Source organism: Centrocercus urophasianus, unplaced genomic scaffold, assembly GCF_019232065.1.
Source record: "Centrocercus urophasianus isolate 14NV4802_14NV808 unplaced genomic scaffold, USGS_Curo_1.0 seq_24, whole genome shotgun sequence".
Taxonomy (NCBI): domain Eukaryota; kingdom Metazoa; phylum Chordata; class Aves; order Galliformes; family Phasianidae; genus Centrocercus; species Centrocercus urophasianus.
The window spans coordinates 5,194,779-5,216,211 of NW_024884800.1; the positions used below are offsets into that span (position 1 = coordinate 5,194,779).

The following is a 21,433-nucleotide window of genomic DNA, read 5'->3' on the forward strand; positions in this document are numbered from 1 at the left end:
CGGCTTTCAGATCTTAGTGCAGGTTGTTCTGCATGTAAGGCTCAGAGCACCTTTCTCTAAAGCTGCTGTAAAGGAGGCTGCCGAAACCCAGACCTCCTACACAGCCACCTCGCGCTGTGCCTCGCACCACCGGGTAGCTGCTCTGATGGTGAGAAAGAGCTAATGTTTTACTCACAGCTTTCCAGTTAATTGGCTTCTTCTCCTTTAAAAAAAAAAAATCCCTTTTTTTGAAGTCTGCCTTTTACTCGTTTATTCTCTGTAAGTGTTAAGCTGCTCATATTTTGGTGCATTGTGTTATGTGCTGAGAATTTTTATCAGCTGCCCTAGTGCTAGAATGTGGTGGAAATACCAATGTGTCTGAGGAGCTGAGGTTATGCACACAGATGTACAAAGCATCAAAATGAACTGTTTCAGACAGACAGGAAGCAGACCAAGGCTGAGTCTGCACCTTCGGAGGGCTTGATCTATCACACCGACACCGATTGGGTGCATTCTCGTGTTGTTAATAGCATTAATTCTTCAACACTGCTTTGCTGCTTTACGGGTATATAGATTATAGCAGGAAGGAGCTGCATCTTTGCCTGTGAAATGAGGGCTATCTGCAATTACAAGTTCTTATCGAATGAAAGGAAGCTGGAGTCGTAAGCCGAGATTGAAAAGCAGCCAGGAGTCCACGATGTTTGGTGGCAGCCACGGTCTGGTGCTCAGCAAAGGCTCGGGAAGTCGAGACTCCTGGATTTGATTTCCAGTGTTGCACTTGGTTGAGCCCGTCTGCTTCTCTAGGTCTCGATTTATCCACCTGCAGTGGGGACAGCACCTCCCAGGGCGGCGGGGATGGGACAGTGCTTTGGGGACAGCAGTGGGGCACCTCCTGCTGCCAAGAGCCACATGTGGCTGCGCTCAGAGTGGGACAGGAGAGGTCCTTGGAAAGTATGAAATACTGTTCCATATTTCAGCCCTGTAAAGTAGGTTTGGGACAGCCCTAAGTTGAGAGAACAGATCTTTATTACTCTCATATGAATAAAGACCCAGTGCCGGAATGACATATTTAATCTTCAGTGGAGTGGACAGCCTTGGAGATTTATAAAGGCTGTGTTGTGTGGGAGGCCAGCGGAGTTGAGCAAAAAGTTGACACATACAAACACAGAAGAAAGAAAGCACTCTGTTCCCTCTGCTCGCTTCCCCCTCCAGGCCAACCTTAAGTGTCACGACAGACAGTGCTCAGAGCATGGTGGCCCTTAGCACGGGCTGCTGAAAGCAGGACCTGCTGACGGCATGCAGCCCGACATGTGGCACAACCCCGTCCTCATTTGTCTGCTGCTGTAACTCGTTTCCCCCACGTCTCAGGTCTGGCAGCAGCAGCAGATCATAGGACGGCTCAGGTTGGAGGGGACCTTAGAGATCATCTTGTTCCAACCCCCCTGCCATGAGCAGACTCGCCAGCCACTAAAGATGACACACAACCTGTTGGAAATTGAACTCTGGTCTTTAGAGCAGTGGAGAAATGGCTGTAAAAATCCCCCTTCCCTGCGCTGCTGTAAAGCTGACGGCCGTTTGCTGCAGCGTTGGGGCAGGGGGGTTTGGGCAGCACTCGCCCTTTTCACACGGCCTTGTATTTTCTCCATGCAGATCAGAGCGAAGGATTTCATTGCAGGGAAGAATGCCGCATCCTGGGCCACTCGGACCGGTGCTGGATGCCCCGCAGCGCCGTCCCCAGCCGCGCCAAGTCCCCCGAGCACGGCAGGAACGTCATCGCCCTCTCCATAGAAGCGACGGCGGTGGACGCAGAGCCTTACGCAGACTGTAGTGCCAAAAGGACCTTCGCCACTTTCGGCAAGGAGGGCGGCGAGCCGCCGGCCGAAGAACGGCCCGCCAACCCCAAAGGCAAAAGAACGGTGGAGCCGGCCGCCGGCAGCCCCAAGGTGAGCGGCACCGTGCGCGAGGCGGGCAATGGCTGCGAGGCCGCCAGCCCCGTCACCTCGCCCCTGCACCTGAAGGGCCCCGCGGCCTACGGCGGCCTGCCCTGCCCCGCCGGCCGGCCCCCGGCGAACACTGGCCCTGCGCGGCCCGCGGAGGCCGAGCCCAGGGGGGCGGACAGCGAGGGCAGCCTGCAGGAGGGCAACCCGCTGCTGCAGGACCGCAGGGAGAAGGACTCGCCGGCAGGCAGGAGACTGAGGGACATCGTCCTCTGAGCAGCGCCCGGCCGCCCAAGGGGCCCAGCGGGTCGTTTTTATCGCTTACCAATGGTTCACAGATCGCTGTATTTAAAAGCTTTCCCTAAATGTATTGTTTATAAATGAAGCTGTTGTTAATGTGACAATCCCACTTGTTTCAGCAGGCGGCAGGGGTGTTCTGTGGGCAAATAGCGCGTTTTCCTTTTGCCAAGAGGCAGCGGCAGAGCCAAGCGTCGCGTCTCTTGGATTTATATATTTTTGTACCTCAACGCCAACGTAAATCTCTGTAATGCTCAAGAATCGAATTCCAAATTCCCTCTACAGACCCTTTTTTGCAGGCAAAGCAATGGCCATTTCTTGCGCACGACTTTCAAATTACATCTGAGTGAGTTTTAATATTCGCCCCACGCAAGGTTGTTTCTGTCTGAAGATGTTGCTATTTTGCTGTGGACACCCCTGCGTTTATGAATCCTTTTGCTGTCACATGCTTATCTGTACTACTATTGTATTTGATATCGCAAATTACTGTCCGTCTAGTGATGGCAAAAGGCTTTCAAGTTTAAAACAAACAATCACCACCATCTCACCGAACCCTTGGGGAGTTCCAGACCGAGTGGGACAAGTGCTATTTCCAGTCCCCACCATCTGCAGCCTCCACCTGCTCTCAGGGCAGGATGTTATAAGAAGGCATCTTGGGGAAAATTCTGCCTGAATTGCAACCGCCATATGCACTGTGCCGAAGTTTTTCCCTTTATCCACTTCCTTAGTGTAACTTCAAGGCAATGCATGGAAAGGTGTTTTTTTTTTCCAGAAGTTTCTTTCTTGTTTTCAGCTCCTGGATTTAGACATGCCCTGTCTCGAGTCATTTCAAAGTCAAAGTGACGGAATTATTTAGGAGATCTAAATTACCTTCTCAATTAGACACACACTTCCCAGTCAGCGTTTCCCAGCCATGATTATGCTAAGTGTGTGTGTGTATGTATGTCATCATGGCATGGATTTTAGACTGTTCCGATTTCTTTTTATCCCTGCATCATGAATAAGCATGGAGTGAGCAACAGCGATGTTAATTTAGGGGCAGACAGGTGATATGTAACAACACTACTAATTCAATTAATGTGCCTTCTTAATGGAGAAAAAATTAAAGCGATTCATTATTTTTTCTCATAATTAGGGACTTTTTTTTGTGTGGGTACAAATTTACTCATATAAAATTGATTTAAAGATTGAGCTACTTTAATAGCCATTTTGTAGGGGGGAGAGACGGGAAGAGTTTCACAGCTCTCTGCTCTCTTTCAGTGATAATTCCTCAGTGAGGTATGAGTACGGTAGGAGGATTTCAGTTAGTGTAGCATTTTTATTAACCCTTCACTTGTCAGATTTTCCTACCTTAAATAATGTTTCATAGAATTTAAAATTGATTTTGGGAGGGAAAATATATAGCTCTTGCCAATGTTTGCTGTACCAGCAAGTTGAAATTAGCAGTTTCTAGAGAAATAGTCTTTCTAGGCATACATTTCATGATAAAATATTTGTTACTTTGATTTATTTAAATTAAAAACGTCAACAGGAAAACAAGCTCCAGTCATTATTGTCCTCAACATAAAATAAGCTCGAGTAATTTGTTTCTTCAGGGTGAACTGACACTGCCTGAAGTTGTAGCCATTCTGAGACAGGTTGGCAGTCAGTGTATTCCCCATGCCACTTGCTAGGGCCAGGTGTTGGGAAGGAACCAACCAACAAAGGTCCTCTAACAAAATTTGTGATGCTTCCCTCTGGTGTTATTACTACCTCATTCAGATCAAATCCTGTGCATTAATGTAATGTCATGTACCCCTCCTAAACGTGAACCAGGGATTTTTCTCTCTCTTCTGGAGTTTGAGCCTGTGGTTAAGGGATATGTTATTTCTGTTCCTGCGTTGTTTCCTGCCTGCGTACTGTACTGCTGTCATTTGTTTTTGGTTTTGTTTTTGTTTCTTTCCAAATGTGTGTATCTTTATAAAACAAGCAACAGAAGAAACGGGCTGGCTTGGGGCTGTTAAAGCAACTGGGTTTTCTGTAAACGTTAAGCTGGGTTTATTCTGACATTACCTGTTTTTGTCAGCTCTGCTGGGCTTTCTTTGAGGAAAATCCATGTATTATTTTGCTGAGCGAAAGCGCCTGCTCGATACACATCTGTCCCCTCTGCAGAAACCATCCCATGCCTTTGAACATCATCCCCCCATCACAGACAGACCTCGCAACCTCCATCTGGGAGCAGGATGGGACCGGTGCCCTCGGCCCCATCACAGCCACAGGGATGAGAGCATGGCCCCCTTTGCCCCAGGCATCCATAACCCCCACCACCCGCCTCCAGCACCTGAAAAGTGCTGGCTGTTAATTTGTGCTGAGCCTTGCCCTCTGCCTGCGGAGCTGCCACCACCAGCCTGGTGATTTTGGATGAAAAATAGATGCTAACTGAAAAGGAAGAAAGGGAAAAAAAACCAACCCAGAAACATTTCTCTAATTTACCCAGAGGAAACATTCCTTGCCACTCTGAATAAAAGCACAGCCGAGAAGGGATGCGAAATAATTCTGTATTAAAAGGGGGCATTCAAGAGGTCAGTAAGCCCTTATGCCTCCAAGAAAATCGTTTAAACAACAGTTTTGCCTGGGCTGACCCATGCCACAGCTGAGGATGCTGAGCGAGGGGCCCTTCCCTGCCATGTCCTTGCTGTGTGGGATGAGGGCCTCCACTCCACCTCCCCTCCCTTCATTGGATTTGGGCACTTCTGTCACCATCCTTCCCTGTCATTTGAGATGAGTTCAGGGCTCCTGGGCAAATCACAGCATATCTTAGTTTTGTAATAGCTGCATCAAAACTGGTCATGCAAAAACATAAAGGCTGCAGGGTGGGTGATTTTTTTTTGGGGGGGGGAGAGAGGCTCCAGACCCAATGAATGCTTCTTTAGTAACTTAAACCTGTCCTCAGATTTGGTTTAGGAAAGCAAACTTGGATCTGTTGGTTTCCTTCAGGCAGCCTTGCTCTGCTCCCCTGGAGAAACAGGGCAGCAGCTGCTGTGCCTGATTCTGTACCGAGCATGACGAGGACCTGGTCTGGAGCAGCCCGTGCGATGTCCCTGTGTGCCACCCTCTGCCAGCTTGAATGTCCCTTCATCACAAGGGATGGGCAGCGGGGACGGGGACCTTTGGTGGCTGAGAAAACCATCGCTGAGTGCTTGGTGCACTGTTGTGAAGCTGGAGGTGGCCTGTGGATCACACCTCACGCAAAAGTGAATTCCCTTCTGCTTTTTTTTTGTTTTGTTTTTGTATGTTGGTTTTGTTTTTTTTGTTTTTTCTTTTTTTCCAAATAGGAAACAAGTTCCTTTTGTAAAGAACACACTGTCTGATGAACATGTTGAAATTATTCATGGGAAAAAAAAAATAATTATGAACGGAAACACATTTGTCTGTCGTTGGGGAGCATGGATGATCCTGTTGCTACTGCTGCTTTTGCAGCTCTGGTGATCCTTTACCCCATCCGGGAGCTGTGGTTACCTTGGGGAGAAGCCCAGCCGCCTCCACTGCAAGCACTGCTGGGATGGATCCTCAATCGCCATCAGCTGATGTTCAGCTGATCTACGCTGGGATATAATCTTTAAACACAAAGAGCTGACCTAATGCAGACTGCTTTTCAGCAAGCATCGCCTCCTTGCACTATTCCAAGGTGACAGGTATGAGCTGCAGGCGGCGCGTCCCGCAGCAGGAGGAGCAGCACGGCACCGCGCGGCGGTGGGACTCAGTGCGGTGCGTCTCGTCGTGGTGTCTCCGTTGCTGATGATACGAAGAATAATTTGTTGTATATGCTGATATGTATGTTATGTACATTTTCACAGTGATTGAATCATTGTAAAGAACAAAATGGAAAAGAAAAAAAAAATTCACCATTCTGTCTATTTTATGAAGATGATAAAGCAGCTTTATTAAATTATTACGATTCTGTTTCAAAATGGTGTACCTGCCACATGGGTTTTTTTCATCCGATGAGAACTTTGTTTTCCACCTAAATGTGACTTTCTTTTCTCTGCTTTGAGCATCTAATGCATTTTAGTATTAAAGCAATTATTGAATAAAATGGAAAGTAAGTGTTTGGTTACAAACATGCCTAAGTGGGTTTGCTTTGATGGGCTGAAGGTGCTGGGTTTGCAGAAGCCAGAAGGAGCTCAGACACCCATAAGGTCTCAGTGGTGCCACCACAGCCCCATCCCCACGCACCTCTCCCAGTTGTTTGCCTTTGGTGTCCATGGGCTGTCCTGGCCCCCAAGAGGTGTTGTCCCCTGAGGCAGGCAGGCCCTGAGCCCCACGCAGCTCCAGTTATGGCAGAGCACTCAGGGGCATGAATTGATAGGAAAACCACCGACAGCCCACACTTTTTTTTTCCATTGAGACACCAAAGAGAGGAAGAGCTTATTTCCCTGGATTTTCAGGAGGGCACTTTGGAGGCCCTGGGGAGATGGTGAGGAGCATCCGCTTGCTCTGAATTAATGGCCTATTAATAGAGCTCTTCCAGGAGCATCGCAGCGCTCTGCGGGTAACTGGGGTGAGTGTCCTCTTCTGCTCACTTAAAGGCTCTGCCAAGGAGACACAGAGGTTGCAGTGGGATGGGAGGAAGAGCCCTGTTTGTCAGTGGGGCTGCTCCGTGCACAGGTGGGAACCTGGAACGTGTTCAACCACACCATAACAAATAGGTTAAGGGCGGATGCGTCTGCCCAGTTTTGTTTTGGAAGACATAGGGAGCTTACAGCTCGCACAGCTGCAGCCACCAAAGCCTGCCCACAGCACCTGGCGCTGGCTGCACCTCGTCAACGAGCCGCCTGGCAGGTGGGTGAGAGGAGGTGGTAAGCTGACAAAAGCAGGCTGCGCAGGGGGTGTCTGTGGCTTCAAACCCTGCTCTCTCCAGGCTATTCCATGAGGTGGAGGAAGGCTCCTGCAATGGGATGTGGCACCGTAGTATCCCTGCGGCTGGGCTTACTTTGGATACAGGAGCTGACGCTCCCAGTGCACAGCGCTGGGGAGCTGCCCTCGAGCAGAGACAAAGGCTGGGGATGTTCCCTTAGAGCACTCCCTGCTCGCTGGCACAACCTGCAGGGCCCTGGGGGCACCGGGTGCGGCTGTGATTTAATCAGCCCCTGATGGAGGGCAGCTCGCTGTACCAGCTGCCATGCTGCTGCTTGCGGCGTGCTGGGGACTCTGAGATGTCAGCACAGCGACGTGTCCCCACCGTCCTCCCCGGCCAGCTGTCCCTCTCCTCTGTCCCCACTGGCACACCTCTGAGACCTGCAGCATCTCTTCTGCTGATACAGCAGCCGACAGCGCCTGTGCCCGAGTTTGTATAAATAACAGTGCCAGGAAAGGGCTGAGGTAGACAGTGGGAGGGAAGGGGTGATTTAGAGCCCTCTGCAGAGGAGGAAACAAAGAGATTTTTCTTAACAGTGGTGCTGGTCTGGAGGAATGTGTCCCCTATGGGTGCTGTGCACCCTGCAGTGGAGGAGCGGAGCTGCAGGGATTTGGTCACAGGGACTGTGAGATGGGAGAGGGAATAAATCAGTGTGCAGGGCTGGCGGCCCTCGTGGCTCAGGTTCAGAGCCGGTTCACAGACACAGATCTCATTTCTGTTTCTTCTAGACATTATTTTATATTTGATGTTCAACTGGAATATCTAAAGAGAGCCAAATTGGATTAACAAGCAATGAATTATCATACACTTTGACTATTAAGCCCACAAAGACAAGAACAAATAAATTGGAGGAATCAAAGCTCTGAAAGCACAGAGCAAGAATATATGTATTTGTTTGAAGCGTGGCTCTACAAACACAGGGCATTGCAGGAAAGGAAGTGCGGGCAGCTGTGCCCACTGCAGCAGGATGTGGATGGGGAGCTGGCTGTCCCTCCTTGGTCACCCCCTGTCCCTGCTGCTCCATGGGCTGGATCCCAGCCCTGTGCAGGCAGGGTGATGCTGCTGCTCACCCTGGGCTGAAACTGGAGTATAACTTTTGCTGTCAGTCCCAAGGACCCATCCACTTGTTTAACTTGCATCTGTTTCTTTTTTGTTTTGTTCTGTTTTCTTGTCCTTTGAAGATGATGCAACCTGTTGGTCCCTTAAGAGCCGCTGGAGAACAAACATCAGCAGGTGCACAATTATGGAGCTCACCTGTCAGCAGCTCCCTGCCCTCTCACAGGTGGTGGGGAAGAGCTGGAGCAGGAAAGGAGGCTCTTTGGAAACAAAGAGTGCTGTGCGTTAGGGCACACATCACAGAGCTGGCAGGCTGTGGGCAGCATCACTGGGAAGCTGTGTGCACGTGGCTGTGCTGCAGTGTTGTGGACAATCCTGAATAAAAAAGTAAATGGAGATGAGTGGTGAACAATATTCACCCCATCATGAACTGAACTTAGAGTTTTTTCCCAAGAAAAATAAGTAGGTTGCTCCAAAAGTAATACCTCCTATCTATTGTCATGGAAGCTACAACAGATCCGAAGGGCACAACGACACTATTTGATAGAGCAAATTCTCAGTTACAAAACGTTGCTTTTCAACATAGTCACCATCATGAGCTATATGTTTTCATCAGCAATGAACGAGAGCCTGAATGCTACACTCATAAAAATCTGCACCAGCAGAGGTGATTGTTTCTTTCACAGCTGCTATGATGGTTTTGTTGCTAGGAAGATGCTGCCCAGGAAGTCCAAATTTCACTTGCTGACATCCCACTGTTTGGTCTCCATAAACATGAAGCAAGCACTGAATGTCAATGGGCACCATTTCTTTTGCATGGAAGAATTCAGTTTCACACCTTTTCTTCATCCACACTTCCATGTCTGACCCTGCTTTGTCAGACTGTCCCTCTGCTGCCATCTGTCACATGGCAACGGAATGGAATGAGGTATTGTTGGGAAGGTTCAACCTCTATAGCCATACCACGAACAACCACCTCTGATGTTGTATGCCAACGTAATAAAATAGGAGGCGTTACTTTCAGAGCAGTCCTCATAGTCTCTAGACTTCTTCTGAATGCGAGCAGGGGTCAACAGGGTGAGTGAAGGTGCCTGGGGCAGCAAGAGAAGCACAGTGCCATGATTCCCCCTTTCCATCCCAAACCCCTGCCTTTCCCTGCCACGGCTGCTCTCCCACCACACCCACTGGTGCTGTAATGCCAGTGCATTACTCCAGCTTCCACCTGTGCCAGGCTGTGCAAGCACAGTAACATTGCTCTATGAGTGCAGCGCTGAGGGCTACCTGTCTGCATGGAGACTGCCCCGTGTGGGGGCTGGGGCAAAAGGTGGCAGAGGGATCCCTTGGCAATGCTCTGAGCAATGCAGAGAAGCCCTCTGCTGCTCTGCTCCCTTGGTGCCCATGCAGAGAGCAGACAGAGGCGGAGTTGTTTTGACTGGAAAAGGAAAAAATGAGCAAACAACATTCTCCAGGTTTCTTTCTCTCCTTTTTCTTTTTTTTTTTTTCACTTTCCAAAAAAGGAAAAAAATTTTTTTTTTTTTTTTTTTTTTTTTTTTTTTTTAAGTCTCCTCTCTGCCTGTTCTGCAGAGGCTCAAAGGCTGTTCTTTATCTATTTGATTCTCTGTAAAATTGATCTTATTCTCTTTGGAGGAGTTAGATTTAAATCACAGGATGAAATCTGGGCCTCAGTGAATCAATATCAAATCTCCTATCAACAACAGCCCGGGGTGGAGATTTTGGCCATGGACCTTTGGCTCCCAGTGGGTATGTCACCTGTTGATGGAGGACATCCCAGCCTCGGCCCTGGCTGTGTTTGGCACTGAGGCAGGGCAGACATCTGCTCGCAATCCCAGCTGAAGGTCTTTGGTACAGCTATGGGCGACCTCCCCAAGGCTCATCTTGCTCATCTCTGTTGTGTTTGTGGCTGCTGATGGGTCGGGGGGCAGCGGGCTCCATCCATCCTCACCATCCCTCCACCTGGTCCCTGGAGGTAGGCAGCACAGCAAAACTGTGTCTTTATCGGAGGCTACCGGTAGCATTGAGCTGCTTTTGAAGTCTCCAAAGAGATCCGAGATGTTTCTTGATCTGCTCTTAAATAAGTCATTGCGACTGCTGTTAACTTGCATTAAGCAGCACGGGGTGCGTGCAGCCCGGTGCCATGCGGGAGCGGGGCGGTGGGGAGCCTGCTGCAGGGCTCAGCCTCCGGGAGAGGCTTGGGGGCTTTAAATATTTCATGCACAAAGTTTATTTTAGGCTGTGCCTCTGGAATGTAATTGGTTGGAGGCTGGTTTTTGCGAGGCAAACGCTTGGGCCATGTGGCAGCAATAGATCGGCATGGTGGGATGTTTGCTGGGGACAAAGCGGTGCCCGCTGGCGTTCTGTTAGCAGCAATGTTGGCAGGTCAACCTGTGTCTTCAAAGTGCTACTTTTCTGCTTTTGCCTGTTCCCCTTGGATTCTCTTCCCACCAGCAGCACCTTTAGCATTTATCTCATTCAAGGCCTCTAAGCAAATCTTATCTCTACATTTATTGCATCTTTGGGAATAGTAATTTTCAAGTCAGCTTTCACATTACTCCGTATTTGTTACTACTCCTCTGTCAAGGGAAAACCTGGCTCGTTATTAGTTCTCTGCCTGATACAAAACATTTAATTTGAACAGAAACCACCAAGAGAGAGATACATATTGCTTTTCATAACCAAAGTGTCAACATCTTGACCAGACCGTAGCTGAAGTAATCTTTACCATATGGTGGATTTTTATACTCCAACGTCACATCTGCATTCCCGCTGCCTCTCCTTTCATGCTGGAGATGCCGTGCTGGTGATAAAAGGCTCTGTCTGCATGTCCTTCCTCACACAATCACAAAAGGACCCCTCAGCAGATAAGGAACTAAACCTGAGATACAATAGCTGTGGCTTCCCACTGGCTTTCTGCTCAATAGCTTTCTGCTATGCAGGGGAAAAAAAAAAAAAAAAAAAGAAAAAAAAGAAAAAAAAGAAAAAGAAAAAAGGGAAAGAAAAAGAATGGCAACGAGGGAGCATGTGTTGGGAAAATAAGCCCCTGTAAATCCCAGGGAGGGTACGGCGGCAGAATATGCTGGGAATGGCGACGAGAACAGGGCTGAAACAAGATGAAACTGCTTGGTTTTTATTCTGGATTCCTGGTAAAAGTGATGCTATGGCTTCCGTGGAGCTCGGGGATCTTCAAAGAATCCCGACTTGGTTTTTGAAAGGATTAAAAAAAAAAAAAAAAATAGAAAAGGTACTGCGTTAGTGCTGGGTTCTACTACGATATAATGCAAGTTGCATTAAACTCGTGTGAATTGTGGTGGTGCAGCCCCTCGTTTAAACGCTTCTCACCTGGCTGGGAACGGCAAAAACGGAGCCCCTCTTCCCATTCAGCCTCCACACAGCTCTTCCACAAAGGAGCTTTTAAATCTCTTTTTTCTCAGACTGGTCCATCCTGTTTGGTACCCCGGGGCCTCTACCTGCTCGGTGGCCCCCATCCTTCTGTCCCCCCGGGGGAAGAGGAGCGGGGCGGCGGGGGGAGGAATGCAGCGGTACAAAGGGAGGATGAAAGGCACGGGGTGGGCTTTGCGCTTTCAGTTGGGGCCCTGACGCCTGCAAGGAGCCAGCTGTGCTGCCCTTTGTGCACAGGTGCCGCGTCTGCCCTAAATCAGGGCTTTGACAGACAGGAGGGACACACCCTGTGACAAACAAAGGACGATTAGTCCCTTTTCTGATGGAAAACAAGAGGGATAAAACGGAGAAATAGCCAGGACAAGATCGCAGACGCTTGTGACAGAAGCACTACCTTCCCATACAATGGCTTAACCGCAGAGTATCCACCACCCAGGGGCACAGAGAGTCTAAATGCCGTAGGCTGCCCATTACCCAGGCACGGAGCACCCCAGAGCCATGGGCTGCCCATCACCCGGGGGCACAGATCACCCATATTGCATTTCCCCATGCATCCCAGGCCAAGCATCCTGGGAGCCTCCAGGACCAGGTTGTGTCTGCCTGAGTGCAAGGCAGAAGGGGTCCGGCTCCCAGCTTGGCACATGCCCTCAACTCCTCCCTCAGTGTTTTGCATGCCTCATCAAGTTTTATTGTATCGCTGTAATGGGAAGTCATGCAGCTCTGAACCCCAAATACACAGCTTTGTAAAAGTAGTGGCTGGAAGAATCCGCAGATAATTCAGTCCTGCCTCTCTTAAGTGAAATAGGATGTTAATACAATACAGTGGAGAATCGCTAATACAATCCTATTTTTATACTAGCACTTTCATGTCATATTAGAAGAAGATTCGACTTTTAGATCTTTTTTAGCAATTTAGCACAGTAAGGATTTCATTATACTGACAGAACTATTGACAAAAAGAAACACATTAGAATTGGAGGGATAATGGTCCTTTGGTAGGAGGAAATTTTGCAAGGCTTTTCATTTAAAACTGGACTGGACAAAGTAACAGGCAGTGTGCTGTTGGGAATAATCCTGCATTAGCAAAGGGGTGGACTAGATGACCTTTTAAGTCTTGTCATGGACTAATAGAAGTCAGAGATGGAGGAGACTTTTAGGTCACATCAAACGCTTCTTCCAAGCCAGAGAAAGATTATTTCTTGAGATATCATTAATTCCCCTGAATTTAAGCCTCTGCGGGATTTAACAACTTTAATTGGATTACTCACAGTCTGCAAAGTTAAGTACCTGCAGAAGGCTTTGCAAGAGGGAGGTTTAACAGATCTTAGCATTAAGTTCTTCTCACTTTTCCACCTTCATTTTTATTTCGCTTCACAGCGCTCTCACCTTCCCCTTGCCCGGTTCTGCTCACCCGGGCTCCTCTCCTGCCTTCCCCGACTTGCAGGCACTTCTCACTTCCCTGCTGCCTAATGTCTGTGACTCAGACCAAGCAAAGCTCTTTGCAGCAGACGAGCTGCGATTCTGAGAGATGGAAACCTGCGTCACCACCAGCAGCATGTCTTCTGGCACAGGAGCTAAATTGGGTTTGCTCTTGCTGCACGAAACAATTAAAGCACATTTTCCTCCCTGCTTGCTTTGCAACGAGAGCATAAGACACTGCAGAGATCTAGGCTGGGATGCCTGCACCGCCCAGCAAGCAATCTGCTGAGGTGGTGAACCTCTCTTGCCACAGCTCTGCAGCAAGAGCAGAAGAAACTTTCTTGTTCCATCTGCTCCCAGCCTTTGCGATGAGGTACCGGGTTACCATGCCGAGAGCAGATGTTCCTGCTGGAAATAGGCTTCCCTTCTGAAGTTGGAGCCATCACTTTGCATTAGAGCCTGCAAGCCTGCTTTCTGCCTTATAGTGCTTTCCCTGCTGACAGGGTGTGAGGCACAAAACATTTTAAATGAAGATCTTTACAATTGTGAACATGCTGCAATAAATATTAATGTTAACTTGTTAAATGGAGAACCAGCAATTTATATAATGGCTGGGGATGCCTCTCCTTAAGTGACACACGGCTGCTGGGTGCTGTGCCACCTTCCTGCAGCTCACCACTGCTTTCTGAAGTTGCTGCCCATGTCCCCTGCCCCAGTGTGCTGAATGGAGGGAATGTGACCCCTCTGGGTGAGGCTGTGTCACCCTCACCACGCTGTGACAAGAGGCTTGCAGTGAGTGTTTCAAACCCCGCCTGCTTTGTCTGCTCAGCATTTGTGTTCACGTCTGTGTGAGCCAGAGGAGGTGGGCATCTCGTGGGGTTTGAGCGGGGCACGCCAAGCCTGTCCCAGCCCCGTGAACTTCCTGTTGTCTCTGGGGCTCACATCCCTGCTTCATCCCCTGGGAAGGAGAGACAAGCCCCCTGCTCACCTCACTTCTCAGGGCTGTGAGTGAGTGCTGGCAGAGCTGTCTTGGGATGGATAAATAATGAGCACCTCAGAGATGCAAGCTATTACTATTAATTAACATATCACATTAATATGATGGAGATCTGAATGAGCCGATCAAAGCAAATGCTCGGTTTGCGTTGTTTCCCTGGCGATTGGGGCTGTCAATAGAGCTGCAGCCCAACTCCCTCTCTGCCTCTGGCCTCCCGAACAGTGGTGTATTGTCCAGGCAGGAGGTGGATTTTCAGTGGAGACAAAAGCAAGACAAGTTCTTTTTTTAGATTTTAAGCTTGAGTTCATCCAGAGGAGACAATTTACTTCTCTTTGTTGTTTCCAGCATCATTCATCCCTTCTGTTTGTGCTCTGTAGAGGCTGAGCCTGGGATATCATGTGAAAGAAGTTTCTCTTTCAGGATCTTTGAAGTTAGGTTTGCTCTATGTATATTTGAAAAGTACTTCTGCGATGACAAAGCTTGGTACTACTCCTGCTGGGCTGATGTGTGTGTGAACCACACCAGTGAGTGGCAGTGATTAATCCAGCTGCACCACGTGTTGCCATATGGACAAAGCAGCAGCACGTTGGGTTTATTTTGGTGGCGAAGGGGATTTCACATTTTCCTGTCCCTTAGACATGCAGGAGAACGGTCTGACCCACGCTTCCAGCAGGCTTTTCCCACTGCTACAAGGAGAGGTGCCCACCTGGGCTGTCAGCGAGGGGCTCGTGCTGTTTGCCAAGACAGGTTTCAGCTTTAAGCCCTCAATGCCCAGCAGTACCAGCACTGACACATGCTGGGAAATTCACCCCCAGGCTCTGCTGCAGTGCCAAAGCTGAGCAAGGGCTCTTCAAGGGATCGGCTGACTTGTTGCACATGTTACTAATTAGAGAAAAAACCCTGTGCCCAGTGGAGGCTGATACCTGCATCTAAATCCCTGCTTATTGGCACACCTGTCTTGCAGCATGCAGCCAGCTTGCTTGCAGGCTCCTCCCAGGGCACTGTTGAGTCTCAGCTTGCTTCTTAGCACTCTTCCCATGTGTGAGGAGAATGCAATCATGGCCGTGCCGGGTCAGCACAGCTCAAGGCTCAGCCCTCTGCGCTCTGCTCTTCTTTCAACACCAGCCAGAAGCAAATGCTAAGGACAACTCTGAAAAATAAGACACGTGCCCCGTGAGCTGTCCCAAGGCAAAGCTTCCACTATCCAGCAGCAGGAAGCATGGGGATGCTTGATAGCCAGATCTGCTCCCTGTTTATATGTCTGTCCTCTTTTGAAACACCTCATGCCCTTGGCTACCACACCGGGTGGTAATAAGCTGTACAGTGCATTCTGAGGGAAAAAGGGTTTCCTTTTCTTTAGCTTCAATTTACTGTTCCATAATCTTGTATCCCTGAGAATGGGCTGGTAATGTGATGGTGGTAGCTGTGGGGTGTGTCCTTCACCCCTGCCCATCACCATCTGCACCTCTGCAGGGACACCCTGTGAGCTTGGTGCAGGCAGACTAGGAGGACCTTGCCAGCCTTTGTGTCTTGTGTAGACAGCTGAAATCTGGTTTTGTTTGCTAAATGCTAAATAAATAGCATCCAGATCTGTCACATTTGTTGCTAATTGGCTTGTGAGGGCTGCTCGTTGGAGCTGCACAGCTCTCACAGGAACGGGTGACCTCTGACAGCGCTAATGTTTCCTGTGAAATCCCCCAGGTCCACGCATCCAGAACCTTGTGAGAACAGTCACTGCCCTGGTCCCCATGTCATCCCACACTCAGGGACACGTGACAGGAAAGACTAGTTGAGAGAAAGGGTTAATTAGTCTGTTAGCTGCCTGCCCCAGCACCCATGGAGCAAGCTGAGGATAGGCAGGGCGATGTGGGATGGCACCCTCTGCTCCATGCCTACCTCAGCTGGAGCTCAGCAGGCCTCATCCTGGCAGGATGTTTGCTGGACTCCAGCTCTGCCCTCTGTTTTGCCCGCTTGAGTTGGGGCATAATCCTCAAACACATGGCTGTCCCCGCAGCCCTGCTCATCCCTATGAAACACACCAGCTCTGCAGCAGCAGTGCTTTGGGCGATGCATGCTCAGCCCATGCTATTTTGTGCGCCCACTTCCCCTGTTAACCATGGTGATTTACATGGCAACCCGATGAGGCCTGGCATTTCAGTGCCTTTATGCATTAAGTGGCATCAGCTCCCATGTAATTTAATTGTCTGTGTTTTAAACATAAATCAGCAAACTGTGGGCTGCAGCAGAGCGAGCTGACATCTGGCTGCTCCTGCTGGCCACCCCTCCATGGGACGTGTCCCATCCCAATGTCACCTATTTGAGGTGAATCTCAGAGGTTCAAAGTTTAGCTCATGTCAGTGGGCACTGTCTGGTTCCCACACCCACAGCTGGGTGCTGCTGGCTGCAAAATCACCCAGAACTCGGTGCCTCAGGGACTCCCCTTTTGTCAGTTTTCTCTGAAATCAGCCAAAGGGCTCTGCATCTATTAGGCACTGTGACTAATAGTTGTGACTCAACCAGCCTCATTTCCTGAGGAAACTGGGCTAAAGCCGTGTGTGTTGGTTGTTGCATCGGGCCTCCCAGATAAGCTGTCTGCACCCGTCCGTGCTGTGAGCAGCTCCTTGGGAGGCTTTGATCAGGCAGAGCCAAGCGTCTGGGTGGATGCTGAAAGGGGGGGTTGGATGCTGCTCTTGTTTCTTTGTGCAGCAGCTTGCTGGTTTGAATGGGGTTAGCGTGCTGGCGAATGCCGGCTGCTTAACGAGGCACTGGGATAACGATGTGAGCGCAGTGTGGGAATGGGAAGAATAAGGATATGATCAGTGGAGGGCTTGGCTGAGGGGAAGCCCTGCTCTGCGTGCAGCCTTGCTGACACGGGGGAATTTCCGCAGGCAGATTCCCACCACTGCAGATGTGTCACGTGGGAAGTGTCTGCAAAAGCTCTGGTCCCATTTTCCTGGAACCAAGGCCATCAGTGCCTGCCCTGACCGTGGCCAGGGATGAGCTGCAACCCATTGCAGGTCTCTCCCGCAGCCCTTCCTGCATTCCATACAAGTTGCATGCAGCCCTCGAAATAGCCACTCCTGGTGTCTGGGTGGGTGCTCATCTTTGCTGAGCATCCTGCCCTTCTCTTGCACTCCTCTTCAAAGCATTCTGCAGGCTCCAGGGCTCCTCATAGTGCAGTGAACTTCCCATGCGGTGTAAAGGAAGCACCAGAGGGAGCTAAAAAAATAACCTAGTTGAAAAATAACCTTATACTGTCAGGTCTTACCAGATCTGCACTGTGAAACCCGTACATGTCGTTCTTGGTTGAAGCTACAGCAATAAGTAGCTTCCTCATACCACAGCTTTTTATAAGCCTTTTTGTATATGCAAGTGCTCCTTGTAGTGCAAAGCTTCCCAGCAGCAGTTATCTCCTCCAGCAGTGCTACATCTACACAGGCATTCTGCAGTGGGGAGGGGATATGTTGTGAAGGCAGCTGCACCTGGGCAGGAGCACAGCAGCGAGCAGCAGCCCTGTGCCCAGCTTGGTGGGAGAACTGTGTGCTGCTGATTAACATAGTTAATTTGGCTTGAGATCTTAGCCTGCAGGGGGGGGGTTGGTATTTCTGGATGCATCAGGTGAGACACAATGAATGAGCCTGTGACCTGCAGGCATGAACAAGTAAATGGGCTGGGACCAGGAGGGTGTAAGGTAGCTGGGGGCAATTTATTCCCTTAGCAATATTCACAGTCTGCAGACTTGAATGGATGGCTTGTTATTTCAGTGCACTGTTTTGGAGAGACTTGTCTTCCATCCTGAACTTAGCTCAGTGCCCACCGTAGCTGCGTGCCCACCGGCTGATATTGCCCATCCTTTCCTGCCTCTTTGTTGGCTGATTTTGGAGGTCCAAATGTGCCTCACTGTTGTGTGAGCAGCTTGGGACAGGGAGAGCAACAAAGGGAGCAGAGAATCGCTCTTCAGAAGCCGGGAGGGAGGCAGGTGGTTGGGAGCATCAGGCAGGGACACAAAGGGCCAGGGAACAATGGGAGCTCCTCATTATCCACCCAGAGTTCAGATGAATCATATGTGGGGATTGAGCTGTGGATATCCAGAGTCAAAACAGTCTTAATTACTGGGGCTATAGAGCGAGGTAGTGAGGTCTGCCTGGCACCTGAAGCATGAAAACTGGGGGTGATATTCAGCTGGTGAGAGGGACAAGGCCCTCCTGGCCAGGCTCCAAGCATTTGTGCAGGGACACAGCACAGCTTTGGTGACAGCAGCCAAGTGAGCACTGGAGATACCTCCACGAAAGCTATAAGAAAGGCTGCAAGGACGGGAATAGTCCCATGTTCGCTACAGCCCACCTGTACAGCCCACCCCATAGCACTGAAGAGTGTGATGGGTCTGAAATGGTTGGTGTTGGCAGCCACGTGTGGGTCCCAACTGGAGGAGTCGAGGTGCACTTCAGGCATTTGCCTTAGAAATCTTTCTGAGCTCCTCACATCCTCAGACAGACCATGTTAAGCTTCTTCTAGGACAGAGAAGTGTGTGCCTTTTGAAAGATGAGACTGTCAGGACTAAAGTAGAGGAAAATAAACCTCTTAGCCAGATGAATTCAGCAGGTCAGGCATTGGCTGCCAGCAAATATGGAGCTAATGACTAAATTCTTGTCATGTACTAGGCATAACTATTCCAGAGACCTGCTGGTAAGTGGATGGAGGGCAGGGGCAAGTTTTATCTTAGCACACTCATATTCAAAGGTGCTACTCTGTGATTATGTCATTTTCTCCAGCTTTTTCCTTTCATCTTTCTCTCTGTGATGAGCATCTGTTTGTGTCAGAACAAGGGGTTGTTGACTGCACTCGAGCTGAGCTGCTTTGACCTGCACTTCACAATGCACAAAGGCTTCTCGCTATGATGATTAGCTCTGCGGTGCACCATTAAGGCTCTTTCTTCCTCCTTATGCGTCTTTCATAGAATCTGTTAGGTGCTGAGATGCGAAGGGCTTTCTGGAGGGTCCTGCCACTGCCTGGCACAGATCTGCAGTTGTCCTTATTCTTCCAGAGCCATCCAGTACACTGAGAAACCATCAGAAATTTATGGAGAGAAGGGGTGCAGGGAAGGATTGCACGAAACTGGGATACAAACATAATGTGAAATGCTGTCCTTGGTGAGATATTTCTATGGGTGATGCACTGCCCTTATTTAGAGGAGTTTTGAGTTCAGAAGGAGAAGTGGAGGTGCCCATGAGGCCAACAGGAATCTCCTCTCTGCCGATCTGCTGCCTGTGCTTTCTGTCCTGCAAAACAGCAGCTGTTGGTCCCCTTCAGAGCCGGACTGCTGAGCTAGCAGGGTGGAATTTGCTGGGGAGGAAACTTGGAAGCTTCCAGAGTTTGATGTTCCAGACTGTTCCTTGGTGCAAGAGTTATTTCATGGACTCTCCCATAGATGGAGATAGTATTTTTCCTCCATGTGTAAATCTTAATTTCGTGTTGTTTGGGACACCAGCTTTCCAGAAACATTAGGAAGTGTCTTGTATGATCCCAAATATCTATGGGCTCTTCCACTGTTAGCTTAGCTCCTGATGCCACATGAACTGGTACTGGCACAGAGGTGACCATGGCCTGAGGTCCCACAGGGCAAATGAACCTCTTGAAGTTATACTTTTGTACGTGCAAAGCACACGGAGCAGATTTTCAGAGGCACAGTGACCTCCCAGGGACTGCTCATCCCTTACTTATGCGTGAGCAGAGAATTACTCTTTTCTTCCTGATTCTTTTGGTAGGATCTTTCCCCTCCTTTCCCCCGATTATTAAATAAATAAATAGAACCCCTGAGCAAATGAAATGTCATTTCACATTCAGGCAAATACATTTGGGTTAGAAATCTAGGTCAGAATGTAAATTATCTTGCTGCCTTCTTGAAGGTGAAGTCCCTGAAATGCTCTCAATTTAACTGAAATTGGGGATTTCCCAGTTTTTGCAAGCACTTTATTTTCCTTCTAATGAGTACAAGGAAAAAACTTCCCTGAAACTGCCAGGGGATACAATCTATCTCGAATGGCTGTAATATTGTATAATAAAATAAACCTTAACAATAAATGCCTGACGCTCTTAGAGCCTGTATTTCCAGTATGACATAAAGGGTGTTAAATTTGGTGGAAAATCTGACCAGGAGTGTCTCGAGGAAGTTACCAGGTGAATAGCTCTTCTGAAAATCAATTGCTTTATTATTATTTTTTTTTTAAGATTTGTGCCTGATGAGGACGCCTTTATTTCAGTGGCACAGTGAAGCAGGACCCAAGGATGCTCCTGGTGCAGGATGAGGGGTGCAGCGCAGCACCGCGCACCTCCTGGTGCTGGGAACCAAAGTGCCAATGGCACAAGGGTGGAGACAAAGGCATGGAAGGTGGGGAGAGGGATCTTCCCTGGTGCTGTTTTCCCCTGCAGGGCTTTGCCCTTGCCCCATTGCAGAGCTCCCATCCTGCTGGGAACAGCTGAGCATGAGCATGAGGCAGTGATGCCCATGTGGGAGGGAAGGCATGAATTCAGTCTTGCATTTGATAGGAAAAGAAAAGCTTCCAGTATTACACTGGCACTACAACCGTTTGTACAGCAGAAACTACATTAGCACTGTAAATTATTTGCAGGAAACTACAACCAGAAACACTAGCTTCTGACAATTCTGAAGCATGCAATGGCAGGAGCTCCCGACTTGCACTGCCCCCCTCCCTTCCTTTATTTGGGGAATTAAATCCTTGAGTGTTTCTATTTACCACACAGCCAGTGTTTGTTTGTCTCAGTGTTAACATTTCTTCTCTTTTTTTGTCTTTAATCAGCTGCAATTATTCAGTTATATTCATGGGTAGCATTAAATAAAAATAGGTGCATTATGAATATTAAATTCTTGCAAACAAAGCCCTGAATTAGATGATTTGTGTGCTCTGTGTACATAGCTTTCTCTGCTTGGAGAATACAGCGAGCAATATATTTTTCCCCTTCCGTTCTCCTTCGTTCTGTGTGTGCCTAGGCTAAGAGGAGGAGCAGCAGTGCAGGGAGCAGCATGGGGAAGGAGGTGGGAAATGCAATCACTTGGGAGGAACTTACATCGTCTGCTGCTGTGGGCAGCCATGGAGTGTGGGTTGCATGGGATGAATGCCCACAGTGAATGAAATGGCAGCAGTATGCCACCGTGTCCCCTTCTGATTGCTCTGCCTCTGCCTCCTCCTTCCTACCAGGGCTGCTGCTGTGCGAAACTGGTGAATAATGCCAGGATTAGACAGCTTGTTTTTGTCTTCTTTTGCCTCCAACTCCGTAGGGTTTGTCGAAGGGAGCTGGGGCCTCAGCCTGGTGAGCCTGCCATTGCTCATCTCTTGTCTCCTGTCTGGATGACTGGCTCTTTACATTTTTAATGGTATTTTGTATTGTTTTTCTTGTACTGCTCCTGGATATTTT

At 49.1% G+C, this 21,433-nt stretch overlaps 1 protein-coding gene across 2 annotated transcripts in view; it reads left to right on the plus strand.

Moving 5' to 3' along the window:
• Positions 1-6,281, plus strand: part of PCDH19 (protocadherin 19) — a 51,882-nt gene extending 45,601 nt beyond the window's left edge. For both annotated transcript variants that reach the window (XM_042825422.1, XM_042825423.1), the window contains exon 5: positions 1,630-6,281. In XM_042825422.1, the coding sequence (XP_042681356.1) occupies positions 1,630-2,192 (563 nt within the window). In that variant the 3' untranslated portion in view covers positions 2,193-6,281. The remainder of the gene's footprint in view (positions 1-1,629) is intronic.
• The last annotated feature ends 15,152 nt before the right edge of the window (positions 6,282-21,433 follow it).